Raw genomic sequence first — 19,721 nt, forward strand, 5'->3', positions numbered from 1 at the left:
TGCCAAATGGGAGGGAAGCACCTTGACGGCAACAAACAATGTCGGCGAGCCCAGTCATGGCTACAAGCGGTCTAAATAGCCCCTGGGTAACTAATGGGTGATCTCCCACTAGTTGTTGGGTTCCTGGCGGTGAGAGATCAACAGGGAAGCCCCCGTGGGCTCCATTTTGGTTCTCAGCCTAGTGGCCAAGATTGTGTTGCTCCACACACGAAGGAGGTGGGCAGCAAATCCACCATGCATGGCTTCCCTCGAAAGGGCCATGCAGGGGCACCGGGCCATGCATGAGCACATAAAGTGCATGGCATACATCGTCAAGTGCTTGGTGCACATTCAAAGTGCACACCCCATTTCACGGGTCTCTCCATATATATATAGATCCTATTCTAACAATACTGACAAAATAAAATAACAAGTGTAAGATTGAGGAACTTTTATGATATTTTTTGGAGAAGATCTCATGAGTAGGAGAATATCCTTCTCATAATTCTGGTGTAGAAGTTATCGTCGATCCTGCAAACGGCGCCAATTGTTAATGCTTAAAATTCACATAATGGACCGGAATGGACCGGAATAGAGGAAAGAATTATCCCCGACCCACGATGGTGGCTCGAACTTTGATATGGTTCTCTTCACGTTCATCAATGAGATAAATACAAAATAAATAAATAGAAATAAATAAAGAGAGACATAAAAATTTAAGTAGTTCGGCATAAAAACCTATATTCATGGATTATTTGGGGGCAAAATTCACAATAATTAGTGATTTTACAAACTCTCATAAAAACCTACACACAATACTTGCACACTCCACAACTGCAAATATCGTTTCTCTTTTTGAAAAATTAAGCTCGAAACATCTCCAAAGTACTAAGGTGACATCATGAGATAATCACCAAAGTATTAGAGATACATAAAGGTTGAAACAAGATATGTACTTTTATTTTTTCCTTTCTTGTTTTGGAATTGGTTAAATTAAGCATATATTGTACTTGAAGAACTCTACACAAAACCTTGTGTTATCATTTTTAAAAAGGTTTGAAGATAATATTGTTCCATAGCTCAAATGTAACGTGTGATGCGGATGATTTATATATAGACTTTGTACAATAACTAACCGGCTGTACTGATCCTATTACAAGGCTAACTATAAGAGTATTAATAAAGTTGACACAGATCTAGAACAACCTACAAGGGAAGATACTTAATCGAGATTCATGTGAATATTTTGTAATTAGTGCATAGATGGAAATCAAGTTCATACATTTTTTTTTTTTTTAATATTTGTTGTTCTATAACTGTTGTATATTCTAAGTCATAAAGTCTGAATATTTCCTAAGATAGGATTATTGCCTTGTATAAAAACTCTATAAAGATTCAATACAATAGTGTGGGGAAAGTTTCCATTGATAATATCTGCAGTATATTATATTCTATATTATATCAAGAGACCAGCACTCTATTGAGACCACGATCCTAATTTCTAATATGTCTTCCTCAACAAATCTAAACACCCAGCCTCTCTCTTCCACAGAAAACCCTCTAAATGTTTTTAACATTACTGCTTAGATCAATGAGAAACTTACACGCTCAACCTTTCCACAAGGGCATGGTCAATTTGAAGCACTTCTAATTGGTTACGATCTTATGGACTATATAAATGGTGTTCGCCTCTATCCTTTAGCCAATGACACTCCATAGTCTTCCTCACAAAAAAACCCACTGGGCTAGGCAAGACAAACTTATTCTAAGTGCTATTCTTGCATTTTCCTTTGTATTGTCCAGATGACTAACACAAAAGAGGGTAAATTGGATTGTATTTAAAAATTAAAAATTATAAATCAAATACACAATATAAAATATAAACAAAATACGATACAGTAATAAATATAAAGAATAAGGGTAAGAGAGAAGCAAACTTAGTATGTTAACGAGGTTTGATCCCACTGCTTATGTTCTCGCCTCAAGCTACATCTTGAAAATCTCCAAATTTACTATTCAACCTCCTTTAAGTGGAGATAAAAACCTATTACATCTTTGAATAACACCGCTATAAATGATCTGTGTAGAACACCCTCTATACTTGCAATCACCTTACACATAGTGATTCAACTATTCCCTGTGTAGAACATTTTCTACACGCATAAGGATTATACACACCATTTTACTGATACAAGAGCTGATAATGGGTAATTTATCAGAGAAACACTCCTCAATAAGTGAAATAAGAATAACACAGTGTAAACTATATCTCTCTCAAAATGAATAAGGATTAAAACTCAATACTTAGAAAAGAGAGATTGAAAGTTTTAAATGAATATTGCAAAACTTGCAATGATATGCGTATGCTCTTGGTATTGTAAATTTGAAACTTTCAAATGATCTATTTATAGGCATATGGAACTTCATATTCAAATTTAAAAAGATTCACATGTCAAAGACATCGTCATTAACTTTTCTAAAAAAATTCAAATAAAAGTTTCATCTTTTTTAATTGTCAAAGATAATATCATTCACTTTTCAAAAATTTCAAATCTAATCTTTTTATTTTTCGCATATGACAAAAGTAGTATTATTTACTTTTTAGATTTTTCAAACAAAATTATCTACCTTTTGCATAAGTTAAAAAGAGTATTAATCACTTTTGAAAATATTTAAATAAAGCATGCACATGTGAAATATAACAATCAATCATCTTTATTATTTTTAAAATTTAAACTTTTAATCATATCATGCACATGTGAAAAATGACAATAAATCTTCTTTCAAAATTTTAAATTTAATTTTTAAAATATTCACGCACATGTGAAAAATGTATTTTAATGATTTATGATAAAATATTAATTTTGAGTCTTAATCCTAATTTCGAATTTTTCAAGAGATGTACAACATTACTTTATGAGTTTTAATGTGAGTTTATTCTCTTTTTGCTCATGCTTGGTTCTTTAATGTGCTTGACTCCATTGTGTAGAAAACTTGAGGTTGAGACTCGTTTATACTTGAATTCATTTGTTATCATCAACATTTATGTGTAGATATATAATTACATGAAACTTAAAATTTTGTGTTTAATACTTTGATATTCTCAAAATCAAAATGCATACAAATGCATGGACCCAACCACAAACATGCTATAAATATCACGACACGTTACCTTTGATGAACTGCACAACCCATTCTCATCAAAAGGCCCACTGACTCAAGAAAGCCCATCTTAAAAACTACCCATTTCTTCGTGTTCTTCGCATAAACCATGTCATCATCTTCTCCAACCTGCGCCATCTACTCTAGTGCAAGAGTAAACTTTGGAAACTACTACCGCATCACCTCCAGGTGACATATTTTCCCTTCCTTCTCAAAACTTCACCCATTCACATGTTTCCCTAGGTTCTCTCAATTTAAATTCAAATTTTCAATCCACAAATTCAAATTTAAATTCATCATCATTGATTTCACATGCATCACCCCAAGTCTCTGCTCACATGAGTCATATTCAACCAGAAATTCTAACTTCCCGAACACATCAAATGACCACACGGTCCATGAACAACATATTCAAACTGAAACAAATTTACACAATGACCAAACATCCTCTCCCATCAATCCTTGAACCAACGTGTGTGAGTCAAGCTGTATCTCACCTCAATGGTGTGATGCTATGTCCAGTGAGCTCATTGCTCTTATGTGACATGGAACTTGAGATTTGGTTCCTTCACTTGAAAACTATAATCCAGTGGGATGTAAATGTGTGTTTAGAGTTAAAAGGAAAGTTGATGGCTCAATTGATCAGTTCAAAGTTAGACTTGTTGCTAAGGGGTATAATCAACGTCCTGGCCTTGATTATAAAGAAATGTTTAGCCTTGTGGTTAAACTGGCCACTATTCAGTTAGTGTTAACAATTGTTGTTATGAATGGATGTGCATTGAGACAAAATGGATGTTAATAATGCTTTTTTGCATGGGAAGTTGACTGAGACTGTGTATATGATGCAACCTCTTGGGTTCAAAGATATGTCCAAATTATTCATTATTTATATATCGACTTGATTCTATTATATGCTAATTTCTTGTTTATGTCGATGATCTTGTTATTACGGGAAGTGACCAAAATTTTGTGGCCTCGGTTATTGCCAAACTTGGTGACCAGTTTACCTTGAATGATAAGGGTTCTCTTCACTTCTTTTTTGGAGTGGAAGTCATTCCAACTTGTGAAAGTTTATTTTTATCACAACATAAAAATGTTCGTGATCTTCTAAAAAATACAAATATGATCGGTGCAAATGATGTTTCAACACCTTTTTCAACTACCACCTCTCTTCATTTGGTGGATGGTACTGCTGCAGTTGACAGTAATGAGTTTAGGCATGTAATTGATAGCCTGCAATATCTCCCATTGACTTGTTCTGACATCTCATTTGTGGTTAACAAGTCATCACAATTTATGCACGAAACAACATTCACACATTGGACAACAATCAAGAGGCTCCTTCAGTATCTAAAGCAAACAATCTTTCATGGTATTCAACTTAAAAAATCTGTAGCTCTATATTTAACAACTTATAGTGATGCCGACTGGGTTGGAAACATTGATGATCCCTCTACATCGACCTACATCACTTTTCTAGGCTCCAATCCAATCTCATGATTCTCATGAAGTTCCAATAAGCAACGAGCTGTTGCGTGTTCATCTACGGGAGCTAAAATATTGTGCCCTTGCCAATGCAGCGTCTAAACTATGTGGCTTCTAGCTCTCTTTCAAGAACTTGGATTTCCACTCAAGGAACCACCTTCACTTCTTTGTGATAATCTTGGAGCTAGTCATCTCAGGTTTAATTCTATTCAACATTCAATGATGAAACACATTCAAATTGATCTCACTTTGTGTGTGATCCAGTTAAAAAATGAACAATCAATGTCCGTCATGTACACACTCAAGATCAACTAGCAGATTTAATGACAAAACCCCTATCAAGGCAGCGTACAGAATTTTTGAGAAGCAAGATTGGTCTTGCCGATAGAAGCACAATCTTGTAGGGCATATTAAGGATGTTGACACGGATCAAGGACAACCTACAAGGGAAGATACTTAGCCGAGATTCATGTGAATATTTTGTAATTAGTGCATAGAAGGAAATCGAGTTCATACGTTTTTTTATATTTAGTGTTCTGTAACTGTTGTATATTCTAAGTCATAAAGTCTGAATATTTCCTAAGATAGCATTATTGCCTTGTATAAAAACTTTGTAAAGATTCAATACAATAGTGTGTGGAAAGTTTCCATTGATAATATCTGCAGTATCTTATATTCTATTAAAGAGTTCATTCCATATATAAACAATGAGATTGGTTTTGGTTTAGTCGACTTGATCAGCAGCTGTATCCTTCACAATTTCCATCATTTTTTTTTAAACCAAGAAGTTTTTCCTTTGTAATTATGCCTTCCCTTTGCTTCGTCCCGTCTACCTCTCTTTCCTTATATCCTCTCAACACCCACAGAGGATGAGAAAGGGAATAGGCGTAAACCATTGGAACTAGTATGCACTAAACATCAAGCAATAAGTGAGAAACCATGCTCACAAAAATAAAAAAATGAAAGAGGATTCGAGGGTCGAGCATGGCAATGCCATGCTCACAAAAATTAACTTTTGATTTATGATCTTGAATAATTTCAGAACATTCCAAAATAAATTCGGATTACAATGTAGCAGTAGAGGAATTTTCGCACACTTTTTTTTTAGGGAGGTGGTGGTGGAGGATGTTGTAGTTTCATTGTCAGAAAATGAATGGCAAGTTAGGGGTATATTTATGGAGAGGGAGTAATGTTACATATAGTCATTTTTGCGTACTTCTTGTATATTTACCGATATGATTGACTGTATTAATTTTTTTAATACCCAATTAATTATATCATTAGAGTACACAAAAAAATGCATAAAAATAACTGCATATAGAATTTATATTTGCAAGTCGGTATAAAAGACACACCTTGGTACCAATGATGTGTTGTGGTTTAATTTATAAGAAAATTTTAAGAATTAAAAGAAATTCCATCCCATCCCACGTGTATGTGTTTTAAGTAGTTGTATTGTAGACACCAAAAGATTCATAAAAGTTACTGTTTCTATTTAGATATTATAAGTTAAGATTAGTTGAATTATTTATGAATAGTAATGAGTTAAGATTGTAGAGTGATTTTGTGGGGCTCACCTAAGATGAGTCTAGATGTGTTTGGAAGTTAGATAAGTTTAAATATATTTATGAGAAGTTAAAAAAGGTTGTAGGTTTCACGTGTAAAGAGTTATTAAGTTGAAAAAAGTTGTGAGTCCCGTGTGTAAAGAAGTTTTGAGTTAAAATAAATTTAGTTATTTGAAAGTTTGATGTTTGGATATTAAACTTAATTTAAAATTAAATTGAACTGAGATCCAAGTCCCAAACGGGGCTTAACGTTAGAAGGTAAAAAAAAAGGCTTACAAGTTATAGAGCTATTTGTCCCTCTTCCACTCAAGCAAGTTCTCATTGCTAATATCGACAAAAAGGAAAGTAAGGTGATAAAAATTCAAAATGCTCAACCACATTTTGGTCCTTGGAGATCAATATTTTAACATTAATACTCTTTTAAAAGGTTTTATTTATTTATCATGTAACGAGTTAAATAACTAGTTATATATAGTATTAATTCATGAAATAAATTTAGCTATACCTCAGGCCTGTGATTAGTGGGGATTGAAACTTTGTACTAAGATTAAGGGGTTGTTTGGATAGTGAGATAAGATGAGATTATTTTAGATGAAAGTTGAATAAAATATTTTTAAAATATTATTTTTTAATATTATTATTGTTTTGAGATTTGATAAAGTGAAATTGTTTATTATATTTTATGTGATAATTTGAAAAAATTATAATGATAAGATAAATTAAGATGGTTTTTCAATCCAAACAGCTCTTGAAGATACGCTTATTTCCCAGGACCAAACCTGGTACTCAAACTGAAATGCAGCAGAGTTCTAATCCAACTTTGAAAAAGTTCGAAGAGGAACCAAAAACTGAGACAGTTTTTGCCGTATTAGTATTAGCCAACATGTATTATAGTATTCTGTCAATGCAGTTCCATATTCTAATGGCAGTGCTGCATTTAGCACACTGCTCTCTCATCTCAGCCTTTTGCATGCTCCTTATGTTTCAGATTCTTCTTTCGAGAACGAACTAAAGAGTTTTCCGGTGATAAGAAATCAGGTGGATTACACAGATGTAAAATAATTATCCAAACCTCTTATATAATAAGGTAAGGAAACAGTTTTATATTTTTATAACAGTAGCTGATACAGACAGCACTGATGAAAACAGATAACAGAACAAACAAGACACTTGACCACTCTCACACAGACACCATGCTCACATATAGTGAACTTATTACTTAAGGCTTAACAGAAAGTTCGATATTCAGTTGATGCGCTGACGGCACAAATACTACCAGATCTTCAGAAGATGCCCGTCATGGCATCATCAGTACGGATTGACCTCTCCATCTGCACATGATTATGAATAGAAAAAGTTATTAGAGGAAGTTTACAGTGCAAGGACCAAGAAGTAATACAACAGATATTGATAAAAGCAAATCAGAGATGACAAGGAAATAGATTTTTTCAAGTAGCTGGACTACTGGATCATTAAAGGGATCTAATTTATTTGAGGAATTGATGAATATAAATCCTTGTGCTTCAAGTACCCCAAGTATGAATCTGTTACACAAAATTTTATCTATCCAAGGATTCCAGAGACTCATGCTATAAAGATTTTAGGGTATTTTTCTTGTTTATTAACTTGAATCCATATCTATGTCTTGCACATTTTTTTAGCAGATCTATATGATATGATATCACTAGACGTATATAAAACATGTACACTAAACCCAACAGGTCATAGTTCATTTAAGTATTACCTTAGCTATGGCATTGAGATTGTCACGCACAGTGAAGAATTCACGTTTGATGTTGTTGACGGCTTCAACACACCTAAAAGCAGAAAGGTTAGCTTAAAAGAGGATAATAAAAGAAAAAAACGTTTCTAGCTAGATGTATAAAGATATAAGACGATGCCAGGAGAACTGAGAGTTGTGTTAAAAACACTTTGCATTGGTGCACTAAAGATTTCATAATGGAGTTAAGAGCAGGACAGATATAAAATGACCTCATCATCTTGAGAAGTGACTTCTTACCTTTCCTTCGTTTTGCTTTCAGTAGCTTTTCGAAGCTCACGACAGGCAAGGACAATCCGACAGCCACCGACGCTTCATTACATTACACCATATAAGATTGAGATACAATCAATATACAAATAAATATAACTATAGTATGGGAAGAAAGAAGCATCCACTTAGGCCTGTATAAATGGGATGAAATACTTGTAATCATATTTAATGCATCATATTCAAGCCGATTTATGAGAACACATCACGATAACAAGAGGAAGGCCATAACAAAGGTTGCTTAAGGCATTAATAGAATACAAGATTGGTTGTGATTCAACAAAGGATCCTCCCCAAGATAGAAGTGCTGCAAGAAAGAGTAGTTTGTCGCCTCTTCTACGTGTGTGTCAGAAATGATCAATTGAAGGGGAAAAAGAACTGAAGTAAATCTCACGCGCGGATATAAGCGCGTCCACATGCAATTTCTTTTATTTCTCGATTCAAGTTACTTCCAAATCTGGGTATGCATGACATGCCATGCTACATATATGCTGAATTGGAAAGACTATAAAAGATGATTGTTCTAGACTTTTACAGATTCGATCATATGTTAAATAAGAAAAAGGTCTAACTAATGATTGCTCCAACTGTTTGGGACATACCGTGTGCCAGCCGCATATGCTTCTTAGTTAATGATCTCTTTTGTATGTCTAAAAGGGAAAAATATTAACGAACTCACGATTCATACCGTTGTTAACACGTGTCAAGGCCTGCACTTCTGTCTATAGTGGAATGTTCTTGACTAACGCACGATCCGCCCCATGCAATGCACGTAAATTTCTTAACTTGAACTCTTTTAGATTTTTTATTAGATCTACATGAAATTCTACTAACTGATCGCATGCAAACAAGAGAAGGTGAACAGAGCTAGTTTTCAAAATGCTAGAGTACCTTGAGCTACTTCCCTTCAGTAGGTGGATAAAACCAGTCACCTTGGCATAGTCTACAACAGGCTCATCCCTGATTTTAGATCAAATGCACCAAAACTGATAAGAACATAGGGGGAAAAACATTTGCATGAAATAGGGCACCATTAGAAGATTTGGTATATAAAAAAAATTACACAGATTTGGTCATATCCTCTATGCAAATTTCTGCATCACGGCAGAATATGTCGATGATATCCAGAACAAAGTGAGGATTTTCTTCACCCTGCAAATTTTGCACATTCTCAAAATTGTGGTCCAATATACCCTGCAAGGAAAATGCTCGGTGATCAAATCAAAAGCTCACTTATCAACAACATTAGCAAATTATCTCAAACTTATTTCATACAGTCAACTATAACACACTCTCAAATTGACAGCCCCCCCTCCCCCCGGCCCTAAAAAATAAAAAAAACTAAACAGAAGGAGAAAGGATCTTTCTGGTGGAAGAGGGAAACAGCCTTCTTGTTTCCTTGACAAATTTTATTTCATTTTTAGACCAAGAAAATTCACTTTAGCAGCTCATTCAACTCCTTTTTCATGACTTAATCGAGTAGTTTCTTCTTTTTTCTTGTTCTCTCATGGGCTTTCAGCCAGCTTCCAAACAGAAATCAAGCAGCAAAGTTATTGATTTAAAGTAAAATCACAAGATTCAAACAAAATCCCACAATCTAATACCTTTAACTGATTCAAACTAATAGATTGACATTCAAACAAAAAACCTACCAAGCTTTTAAAAAATAAAAAATCAAAACCGAGGTCTTTAATCGAAAAGATTAAAAACCGGATTTGAGCACACCTGCTCATGCATGGTCTGGACGTAGTCCTTGATTTGTTTCCTGACATCAGTCTCCGCCATTTTCTTGCCCTGAGAGAAAACTTGAAGAAAGCAAGGAAAGCCAGAAGAAGGCAGTTGTGTGAAAGTTGAAGTGCCACACCCCTCTATTTATAGCAGCGACCCCTCCACACTCCTAAGCAATGTGTCAGTCTTCAGAGCAGTATCATTTGGGTTTGTTTCTGAGCAAGAGTAGCACAGGAGATAACGAGCGTTTCAGTTTGAAGGTGGCATTTCATTCTCATTGTCATGATTATCATGTTTCTAAACTGGCAGTTTCTTCCTGCTTTGGCAGTCAGGGCTGCCCTCTCCCATACATGGAAACACCTTTACTCCCAGCAGTTACGAAGACAACTCTGAAATACAACTTCACTGTTGTAATAGCCACGCGCTCGCATGTTTATCTGTGGCTTACAAAGAAAACGGCATAGCTATTTGTTCCAACAACAATTCCTTTTATATTTAATTCTATTCTATTAGACTAGAATCAGAATGTTTTGCTGGTTTTATGGAAGATTTATTTTTTAGTTTTCAAAATATGATAATGATTTCTTTATAATTATTTAATATAAACATTTTTTTATAATCTAGAAAAAAATAGAAATAATAAGTGAATTTCACGGTATTTAATTTTATTTGTGATTAATATACACCTCAATTTTAAAATGCTGTTTCTCTCTCTTTTAATTGGAAAAGTTACTCATTTAGTAAGAGATAAATAAAGCAAGAAATTATTCAAAAAATATTAATGCTCAATAAATACTACACAACTCAATTTATTACAATGCAATAAATTTCAATGAAAATGAAATGACTAGAACACCTCAAATTATTGTCAATCTTTAAAGAACACGCACACACATGAAAGATAACCTCTTGCACTTGTCTTCAACTTCATTAATAAATTACTGAGTTGGTAAATATGTTACTGAGTTGGTAAATATGTTATTAATTAAGTAGAACATTGGGTTAATGACATTATTACACAATGGCTTTAAATGAACTCCATTAATGAACTCTATTAATGAGAGAATATGGGATAAATGCACAAGTCATTAAAAGAAATTGCACCTGATAATAGTATTCTTGGGCTTCCATATGTGTTCTTAAGAAATAAAATGGAAGATTTACTCCATTAAGTACTTACTAAAACGGAGAGAGAGAGAAGAAAACCAATTCTATTTCATTGACATTGAGTGCTTAACACCATCTCCCTCCCAAATATCTATGCTTTTGTTGGCAGGGGCCCCGCCGGGGGGGGGGGGGGGGGGGGGGGGGGGGGGGGGGGGGGGTGTGGAGAAGGAGCATTTATTTAAAACTAATGTTGAAAGTCCAAGAATATTTAAAAAACAAAATTGCCCAAATTTGAATAAAAAATTAAATTCGAAATGCGTTTCTTGAAATTCAAAGCTAATACTCCAATTTCCAAAGAGAAGGTTTCAAATTTAGAACCGGTTTTCTAACCCAAAATCTTACCAACCTGCAAACAATTAGGGGTGCGTGTAGAAATTATACTCAACTAAGATTAACTCAGTTCAGTTTAATTTTAAATTGAGTCTAACATCCAAATACACAGCTCTCAAATTACTAAACTTATCTCAACTCAAAACTTCTTTACACATGATACCCATAACTTTTTTCAACTCAATATCTCTTTACACGCGGGACCCACAGCTCTTTTAAACTCCGTCTGGTTACAAGATTCAACTGAGATCAACTCAGTATAGTATATTTTTATTCTTAGTTTAGTAGCCAAACACCTAACTTTCAAATTACTAAACTTATCTCAATTCAAAACCTCTTTACGCATGAGATCCACAACATTTATTAACTCAACACCTCTTTATACGCAAGACCTACAACTTTTTTCAACTAACACATCTTTACATGCGGGACCCACAATCTTTTTCAACTTGTCATAAATATATCTAAACTCATTTAAAGCTCCTTTTGGCTACAAGACTCAACTGAGATCAACTCAGTACAATCTAATTTTAAGCTGAGTCTAGTAGCCAAACATCTAACTCTCAAATTACTAAACTCATCTCAACTCAAAACCTCCTTATACGTGGGACCCACAATCTTTTTCAACTTAACACATCTTTATATGTGGGACCCACAACCTTTTTCAAATTTTCATAAATAATACCTAAACTCATTTTAACATCCAAATATATTTAAATTCATTTTAGATGGGCTCCACATAACTCACTCTATCTACTCAACTCACTCCTATTAATAAAGAACTCATTTCAACTCAACATCCAAACGCAACCTTAACATTCAAAAAATCTAAACTCATCTTCGATGGGCCACACAAAACTCATTATACCATCCCAACTCACTACTATTCATTAAAAATTCAACTCATCTCAATTCAACTCTTACCATCCAAACAGGTATATTATTGGGTTTAGGGGTGTAATCGATACTGTTTGATTCGGTTTTGGATAAATTTCAAAACCAAACCGATATACACCAATTTTAAAAATTTAAAAACTAATACATATTGATTCATTACTGAAACAGGAACTTTTAACTTTTGATTTTTGGTTTATCGTTTACATGCGTCCACTACATAAGATAAGACTTGAGAGCTGATTCTTCTAATACTTGTTCTCCTCGAAAATAAGTTTATATTAATAACTTAATATTAATGTTTACATTTTAGATTAAAAATTTCTTATGTTATAAGATTAATAGAAATAAATAATAAGATTAAAACTTCATGTTATATTAATTAACAATTTAGAATATAATATAATATAAAAAAATTAAATATATATAATTCCGGTTCAATTTAAAATATGAAAACCAGTACTAAGCCGAACCCGTAAGTTCAACTGAATTTCTAATTCTTTTTACACCCCTAATTGGGTTAAAAGGTAAAATCAGCTCCCTTTTTTTACATGTTTTGTAAAAAGCTCTCAGAATTTTCGATTTTAGCATATTAATTCTTGATTTTAAAAAACTTTTTACAATTAACTCCATCGGACCATCCGTCCAACTCCAGTTAGAACCACAAAGGCATAATTATCACATTAACCAATATCAGGCACGGCACAAAATGGCACACCAACCACCTCATTAGAAAAAGTTGTAAAAAATTAAAAAGTATTTTAAAAATCCATAAATGATTTTAAAACTCTCGTATTCTTTTCTTTGAAAAAGGAAAGAAAAACTATAAACACGTTTACATAAACCAATTAAAATCCAAATATTTATTAACGAAAGGGGTGTAACCACCAGCCCCACCCTCCTCGGCACCCCCTTGGGATGGCGCTCTGGTGCAACCCTGGAGTTTAGTCTGATTAGCTCAAGCTACTCAATAATTGGCTTAATTTGAGAGTCCATGTTTCGTATTTTTCAATAATATTCATAATTTTTACATTTATAACACGAGTTATTCTATTTTTTTTTATCGGTCTAAATTGTATTTTATATAAAAAAGAAACATGAATCATTTTATTCTTAAGTCGAAATGTAAATCACATTATTTACATTATTTAAATAATAAAATTTAATTTATAAGATTTAAATTTTAAAATTTTTCTTCTAAATTAAATTATATCTTGTAAACATTTTATTATATATATATTTTTACACATCGACTTGAGAATAAAATTTTTCCGTGCCAAATTCTAATACAGGGTAACTGCAAAGTTAGTGAATTTGGTGATGGTTGGATGGGTGGAATAAATTACATAAAGTTTCAAAATGAAGGGTTAGAATGTTACTATTCCAAACACATAAAACCCTCTCTTTAACAAGGCCGCTAGCTATCTTTTTGCCATAAGTTGAATTTTAGTTAGTTAACGTGACATTAATGCCAAGTGATAAGCACATCGTGACTCGACAAGAATCCTTCCTATTTCAAGTGAAACATTTATATTCATTTAGTATAAAACATGAGCTACTTTAATCATTTCACATTAGGCTAACATGTAAAATGACCAAAATATCCCATGTTTTACATGTACAACATTTCACTTGAATTGAAGAGAAACCATCTTCCATGGTAAGTGGATCTATTGAGAGTTGGACCAAGGAATTAATTGCAAAGAATTTCAAACTCAAGATTAAAACCCTAAAATGGGATACTTCCCGAGCTTATTGTAAACGCGAACTGATTCTAAAAGTGACCAACCAAACACTCCTAATTCTTAAAAGTGAAACTTCATTGAGATACGCTACAAAAATCCATGAATGAATCTGAACACCCTCAATCTTTTCATATAAGAATTGGAAAGCAAAATGAATACAGGAAAATTTAAACTGATTTATCCGCAATCAGGACTACTTCACCCTTCAATAGAAAGCTAACACATCAGCTTTGTACCAAATGATAAAAAGTAAAGCCCAGACTTCATTAAATATACTAAAAATTAAAAGAACTAAAATTAAAACTTATAAAAAAGGCAAACCAGTGGTTTTCCACCTCAACAAGGGTTAATCTGCCCACCCTGACAAGTATGGTTACTGGCCACCCACCTGGCCTGGGGTGGCTGCAAACCACCCAAAATCCACCCTGTCAGGGTGGTCTACGGCCATCTCCTACTCAAGGTTGCTCCTACCACCCCAAGAGGCAGTAGGAGCTGTAATTTGAGGTGATCTTAGAAGTAATCAGGGTTAGGAATCTTAGGGGCTTAGGCTTTATATTTTAGAGATTTATTATAGGACTTCAAGAAAAAATGATGATCTCGTGTAGATTTTTCTAAAAAAGTAGAATCATTAGGTGTGGTTATTTGTTATTGAAGGGCGTAAAAGTAGTTTAAAACTGCATGTTGACAGCAGACAAATGAATTAGGTCGAATGTTCCAGCTAGAGAAACTACTCGTACATAGACAAATTCATAGGATCTACATTGAGCAAAAGATTTTCAGCTGTGACTACAAATTCAATAAATCAATCTCCATGCATTCCTTCATATGCAAAGCGTACCTGACAAAAAAGGAGTAAATCTACAGTGCGCTGTGGGTTGCAGATGATTGCTTACACGTCATCGAGTGCACCATACACAATAGAGAAAATGGGATTTTGATTCCCTAGAGTTCATATTTGGACTTTAGGGCCTAGAGTAGGAGAGAGATAAACACATAAAATAAGTTTCATAACATTTATTGCTGTCCAAATGAATTTCTTGGACAACATTAAATACTTAATAAATGGTGTGGGAGCTACTTTTTTGTGTCTATCTCTCTCCCACTCTAGGCCTTAGAGTTCATACAAAATCTCTAAAAAATCCAAATCCAAGAAAATGTGGGTTGTATGAACCAATTTTTATGTGTGAAATTATTTCTAGAATCAGAAATGATATTTACAGTCATGGCCCATGAGTTGCGTAAGTGCCACACACTCATTTTGAAAAAAAGAGTAAATATGGGACCCACATGAAAAAATTAATTTTTTAATGATGGACCTCACTTTTTTTCAAATGATGTGTGCAGTACTTGCACAAGCCATGACTGTATCTAGCATTACTCTTCTAAAATAATGGAATTAGATCTTCATGCAGGGACACTGGTATCAGCATATTTAAGGACCTTATGAGCAGTGAAGTTTCTTTCTACTTTGTTCCAATAGATGTTCCCCAATAAACACAGAACAAAACCTCATATATGCTCCAGGGTAACTGCCTAAAGAAGATAGATAAAACAATTACCAGAGGTATGCCCAAAGGTCAGCAATAAGGAACCACAAACCATATCTTGATTCTTAAGAGTCCAACCATTAGGAGGAAGAAGCTGAGTTGGGAACAGTCACATTCAGAAATTTCACATCTTAATATCACTTGTCAAATGTTTATTTTGTGTCTGTCAAGTAATAATGATGTGGTAAATAGCCAAACTTAACAATACCTGTAAGACATCCATTCCCTTAACTGTATGCTTCTTGTTCAGCCAAGAAGTAGTGACTGTGATAATAAAGAAAGAGATCCATTGGTGTTAAAGGCCAGCATTTCCCATTGACAAAAACAGCAAAAATACACATGATTCATCTTATGTAACTACCAATTAACATATATAATTAACCAAATAACAGTGATCAGATGCAGAAGCAAAAGGAAGTGTCAGTTCTTATCCACAAACTGATTGCCACTCATTTGGCACACTTGTAAACCAAACTTTATCTTCTTTAACATCAAAACTCTCTGAAGGTCCATTGGCGTTTGACCATTTTTGCGAATTATTGCCAAACATGGATTAGAGTGGAGCATCAACAAAGTAAAACAAAGCACAAGTAACTATAAGTGGTTTAGCCGAAAGCCTACCTCTGTATGCCAAGGCAAGTTAAAGATTTCGACAGAATGGAAAAATTACAGAAATGGTACCCAAATTTCAAACCTGAACACAGAAGATGAGACTCCCTTTACAGTATACAGTCTTATTTGTCCCGCCTTATTATTTTGAAGTATTGACACCATTCTCATGGTTGGAACTCCTCCAATATCTTGAATGCAGGTACAGGGCATAAAAGACTGTTGAAGTAGAAATGCAATACATATCATAATCTAGGGTCACTTTAAATGAATCCCTGGGGCAAAAATTTTATGGGACACACTCCATTGGTAAAAAGATATTGATGATTTAACAAAACGTGTGATGAGAACACATTACAACTTACACGGGTCTGAAATTTAAACTGGATTAAAGAAATGTTCCGTTTGCACATTCTCCGGGGTTCCTAATCATAAAAAATGATAGATAAAGCACCAAATAAGTCAACAAGAAGGATCTCTTTTCCTTTTATCTACTATGCAGCATCATATCTCAAGTTAACTATGTAACACCCCAAAGGAGGCCCAAGCCACATATGGGCCCAACTCCAAAACGACTAGTCAATAATACAATTGAAGCCCATTTGAATCATTATAAAGAGCAATAACTTCTCCCTCCCAAACAATGTGGGATCCCATACACCACCTATACTCATAAGTCAATATGGGGCATCACAAACTATAGGCTAAAACAAACTGTCCAAGTTACAACCCAAAATTCTGTACTGCCTCCCATTGTACTCATTCCTGTGAAGAAATAACCTTGGCCAAATTTCTTGATTATCTTCAATCATAAAAACCTGTAACTATAAAAACCTGTAACTAAGTACATAGGCAACAAATCTTTTCACATCCCATTACTTTTGACACTCATCCATCTCAACCACCTCACCTCAATTACACTCATACCATACAAGTGTCCTTGTTTTGTCTTGCCTACCAAACAACAATTTATTCAAAAGCATCTCCCAACGATTTTAATTTGTAACGCAATTAAAACAAAGTCCCTGACCCTAAGGTGCATATCCTTAGGGTCAAACACCACAGCCACCAAATAAAATTTGTTAAACAAAATGTTGTTGACACACCACTTCATGTGCAAACAAACTTAAACTTATACTACTTCACCAAATAGGATTTGTATTACTCCATTTCCACGTCACGTTAGAATACTACCGTGATTTTTTTTCTAGAAACTAATTGATGTACTAGTATAAGAAAAACAAAACCGGTTATATCTCTTAGATGAATAGGAAGTATGTGCCACAATGTGTGTTAATGAGGGTAGTTTGTGTTAGCTTGTGGGTTACACTTAAGTTTGCAGTGTTCTGTGTAGTTTATATGCATCTTGTGCTAGTAGAATACATAGGTAGTTTACCCGCCCGTGCATAGCCCAAGTGGTAAGGGCGAACTTATGTGCATGAGCCCCATGTCATAGATTCGAGTCCCCCTGGGATCAAACTGTGATTTAAGTGGGAGACCATAGCAATGGGTTGCTGTGCTAGTCTCTCTGGGGGTTTAGGTTCCATGGGTGAGTCCTAAGGGCTAAGTTGTGGGGTGGTTCCCCCGTCATCAAGAAACCAAAAAAAAAAAAAATACATAGGGGTTTCAAGTCAGAGGGTGCAAAATATGAAAGATTTCATAGTCATAAGCCCACTGATTATGCCCTAACTCTTCATTGTCACTAAGACCCATTGGCTATGCGCAAACTATATAACAATATCTCCTACAAAAATTGGAATTGGAAGTGTTTGCATAGGTGCTGCTCCTGTATGTGTTCCATGTACTTGGGTTATGCCCGTTGCTTTCATCAATAAAATGCATCTTTACCGGTTCAAGAAAAATAAATAGCGTGAGACCGAGAACCCCATTTCCTTCCAATGACTACGTAATTTTCTTTCTATGAAGCAAACAACTCATTAAAAATCTATACCAAGACTACACCTTAAATAACAAGTCCAGGTTGATTATTAGGGATTTATGAAGTAAAAAATAAAACGATAATTTTGGTTTTACCATCAGCGCTCCTCGTGATGAAAAAATCTGCCGAAGAGACGGCAACATGCGTAACCACGCCACCATGCATAAAACTTTTCTCATACCTGTAAAACCGAGCTTCAAGGATGAGAAATCGTCTATAATACCCACAAACTGTTATACCATAACTAAACAATCTTGCTTCAGAAAGCACAAAGCATTCTTACGCACTTGTATGGAACCCAAGTTTGTCCAACTAATAAAATTAAAACCTCGAATTGTAAAAATTTTGAAACTTAATTCATAATCACATAGCAAAAGCCTTAAACCCTAAGCAGATAATTCAAATCCAGCAAACCCAAAACGCTCAACAACACAGAGAATGTACCAATCCTACAAGTTAGCGGAGGGAAGCGCGTCGAGGTAGGATTACTCGGAACTGGAGAGGACGTTTGGACCGAGTTTACGGTGCCGTTTTGTGCTTCCTCCGTTATCTTGCTAGAGTTTCGAGTGTCTGCAGAAGAGGAAGAACGGAATGGAGCCTACGCATGTTTGGAATATATCAGACTTTTTCCCTCTTATCTCTGCCACTCAAACCCTAATCGCAAGTTATTATAAAATAAAAAAAAGAAAGTCCTTCTACATAGCAGCCACTCTAGTAGTGCACACATCGCACTCACTACATGGCTGTTTTTTTTTTTTTGGTTAACTAAACGTGCGTATTAAGCTTGATCATCTGGGTTTTAACTCAAAAATCCGGATAGGCTCAAACCAGAACCCGGATTTCAAATCCGGGCCGGAACCCGAATGAATTCGAATTTTGAAAAAATCGGATTCCGGGTTTCGGATTGAACCCGGATTGAAAAAACCCAGTGGATGATTGACCCTGCCGTGCATTGGTGCCCTCGATCAGAAGTCGATGGACAGATTGACCCCATGGCCACTCGGCCCGCCCACCCACATTGAAACACAACCAAAAAAGAACAACAAATCCAAAACCAACCCAAGTTTTTTTCACCAAATCCGCTGATCTCTCCAGAAAAAATCACAACCTTCTACTCCGATGAGACCACGACGAGATCGTGGGTTTGAGCAATGAGATAGTGGGTTTGAGCAAAGAACCGTGTGCAGATGAGATCGTGGGTTTGAGCAAAGAACCGTGTACAGATGAGATCGTGGGTCTCATAGTTGGCAATATGGGTTTGAGCAAAGAACCGTGTGCAACGAGATCGTGGGTTTGAGCAAAGAACCGTGTGCAGATGAGATTGTAGGTCTCATAGTCTGCTATGTGTTGAGAGAGTGAGAGAGAGAGGAGACGGAGACAGGAGACGAACGATCGAGACGGCTATCTGTTGAGAGAGTGAGAGAGACGATTGAGGGTTTCGTCTGTTGAGAGAGTGAGAGAGACGATCGAGAGACGGCTAAGGTTTCGTTTGTTGAGAGAGAGAGAGAGAGAGAGAGAGAG

At 35.0% G+C, this 19,721-nt stretch overlaps 1 protein-coding gene and 1 long non-coding RNA gene across 2 annotated transcripts; both read right to left on the reverse strand.

Annotated features, from left to right (window-relative positions):
• Positions 1-7,245: 7,245 nt before the first annotated feature.
• Positions 7,246-11,235, reverse strand: LOC122290839 (histidine-containing phosphotransfer protein 1-like). Its single transcript, XM_043098506.1, has 6 exons — positions 9,967-11,235; positions 9,305-9,435; positions 9,133-9,201; positions 8,212-8,283; positions 7,936-8,008; positions 7,246-7,522 (listed from the first exon to the last, which is right to left on the reverse strand). Exons 1-6 carry the CDS (start codon positions 10,024-10,026, stop codon positions 7,475-7,477), a joined length of 453 nt encoding a protein of 150 aa, XP_042954440.1. The 5' UTR covers positions 10,027-11,235; the 3' UTR covers positions 7,246-7,474.
• A 359-nt stretch (positions 11,236-11,594) lies between these two features.
• LOC122290840 lies at positions 11,595-18,876 on the reverse strand. Its single transcript, XR_006236566.1, has 4 exons — positions 18,645-18,876; positions 18,296-18,381; positions 16,627-16,686; positions 11,595-16,480 (listed from the first exon to the last, which is right to left on the reverse strand). It is a non-coding gene; the product is annotated as an uncharacterized LOC122290840 (long non-coding RNA).
• Between the last annotated feature and the right edge of the window lie 845 nt (positions 18,877-19,721).

Source organism: Carya illinoinensis, chromosome 13, assembly GCF_018687715.1.
Source record: "Carya illinoinensis cultivar Pawnee chromosome 13, C.illinoinensisPawnee_v1, whole genome shotgun sequence".
In the NCBI taxonomy this organism is placed as follows: Eukaryota; Viridiplantae; Streptophyta; class Magnoliopsida; order Fagales; family Juglandaceae; genus Carya; species Carya illinoinensis.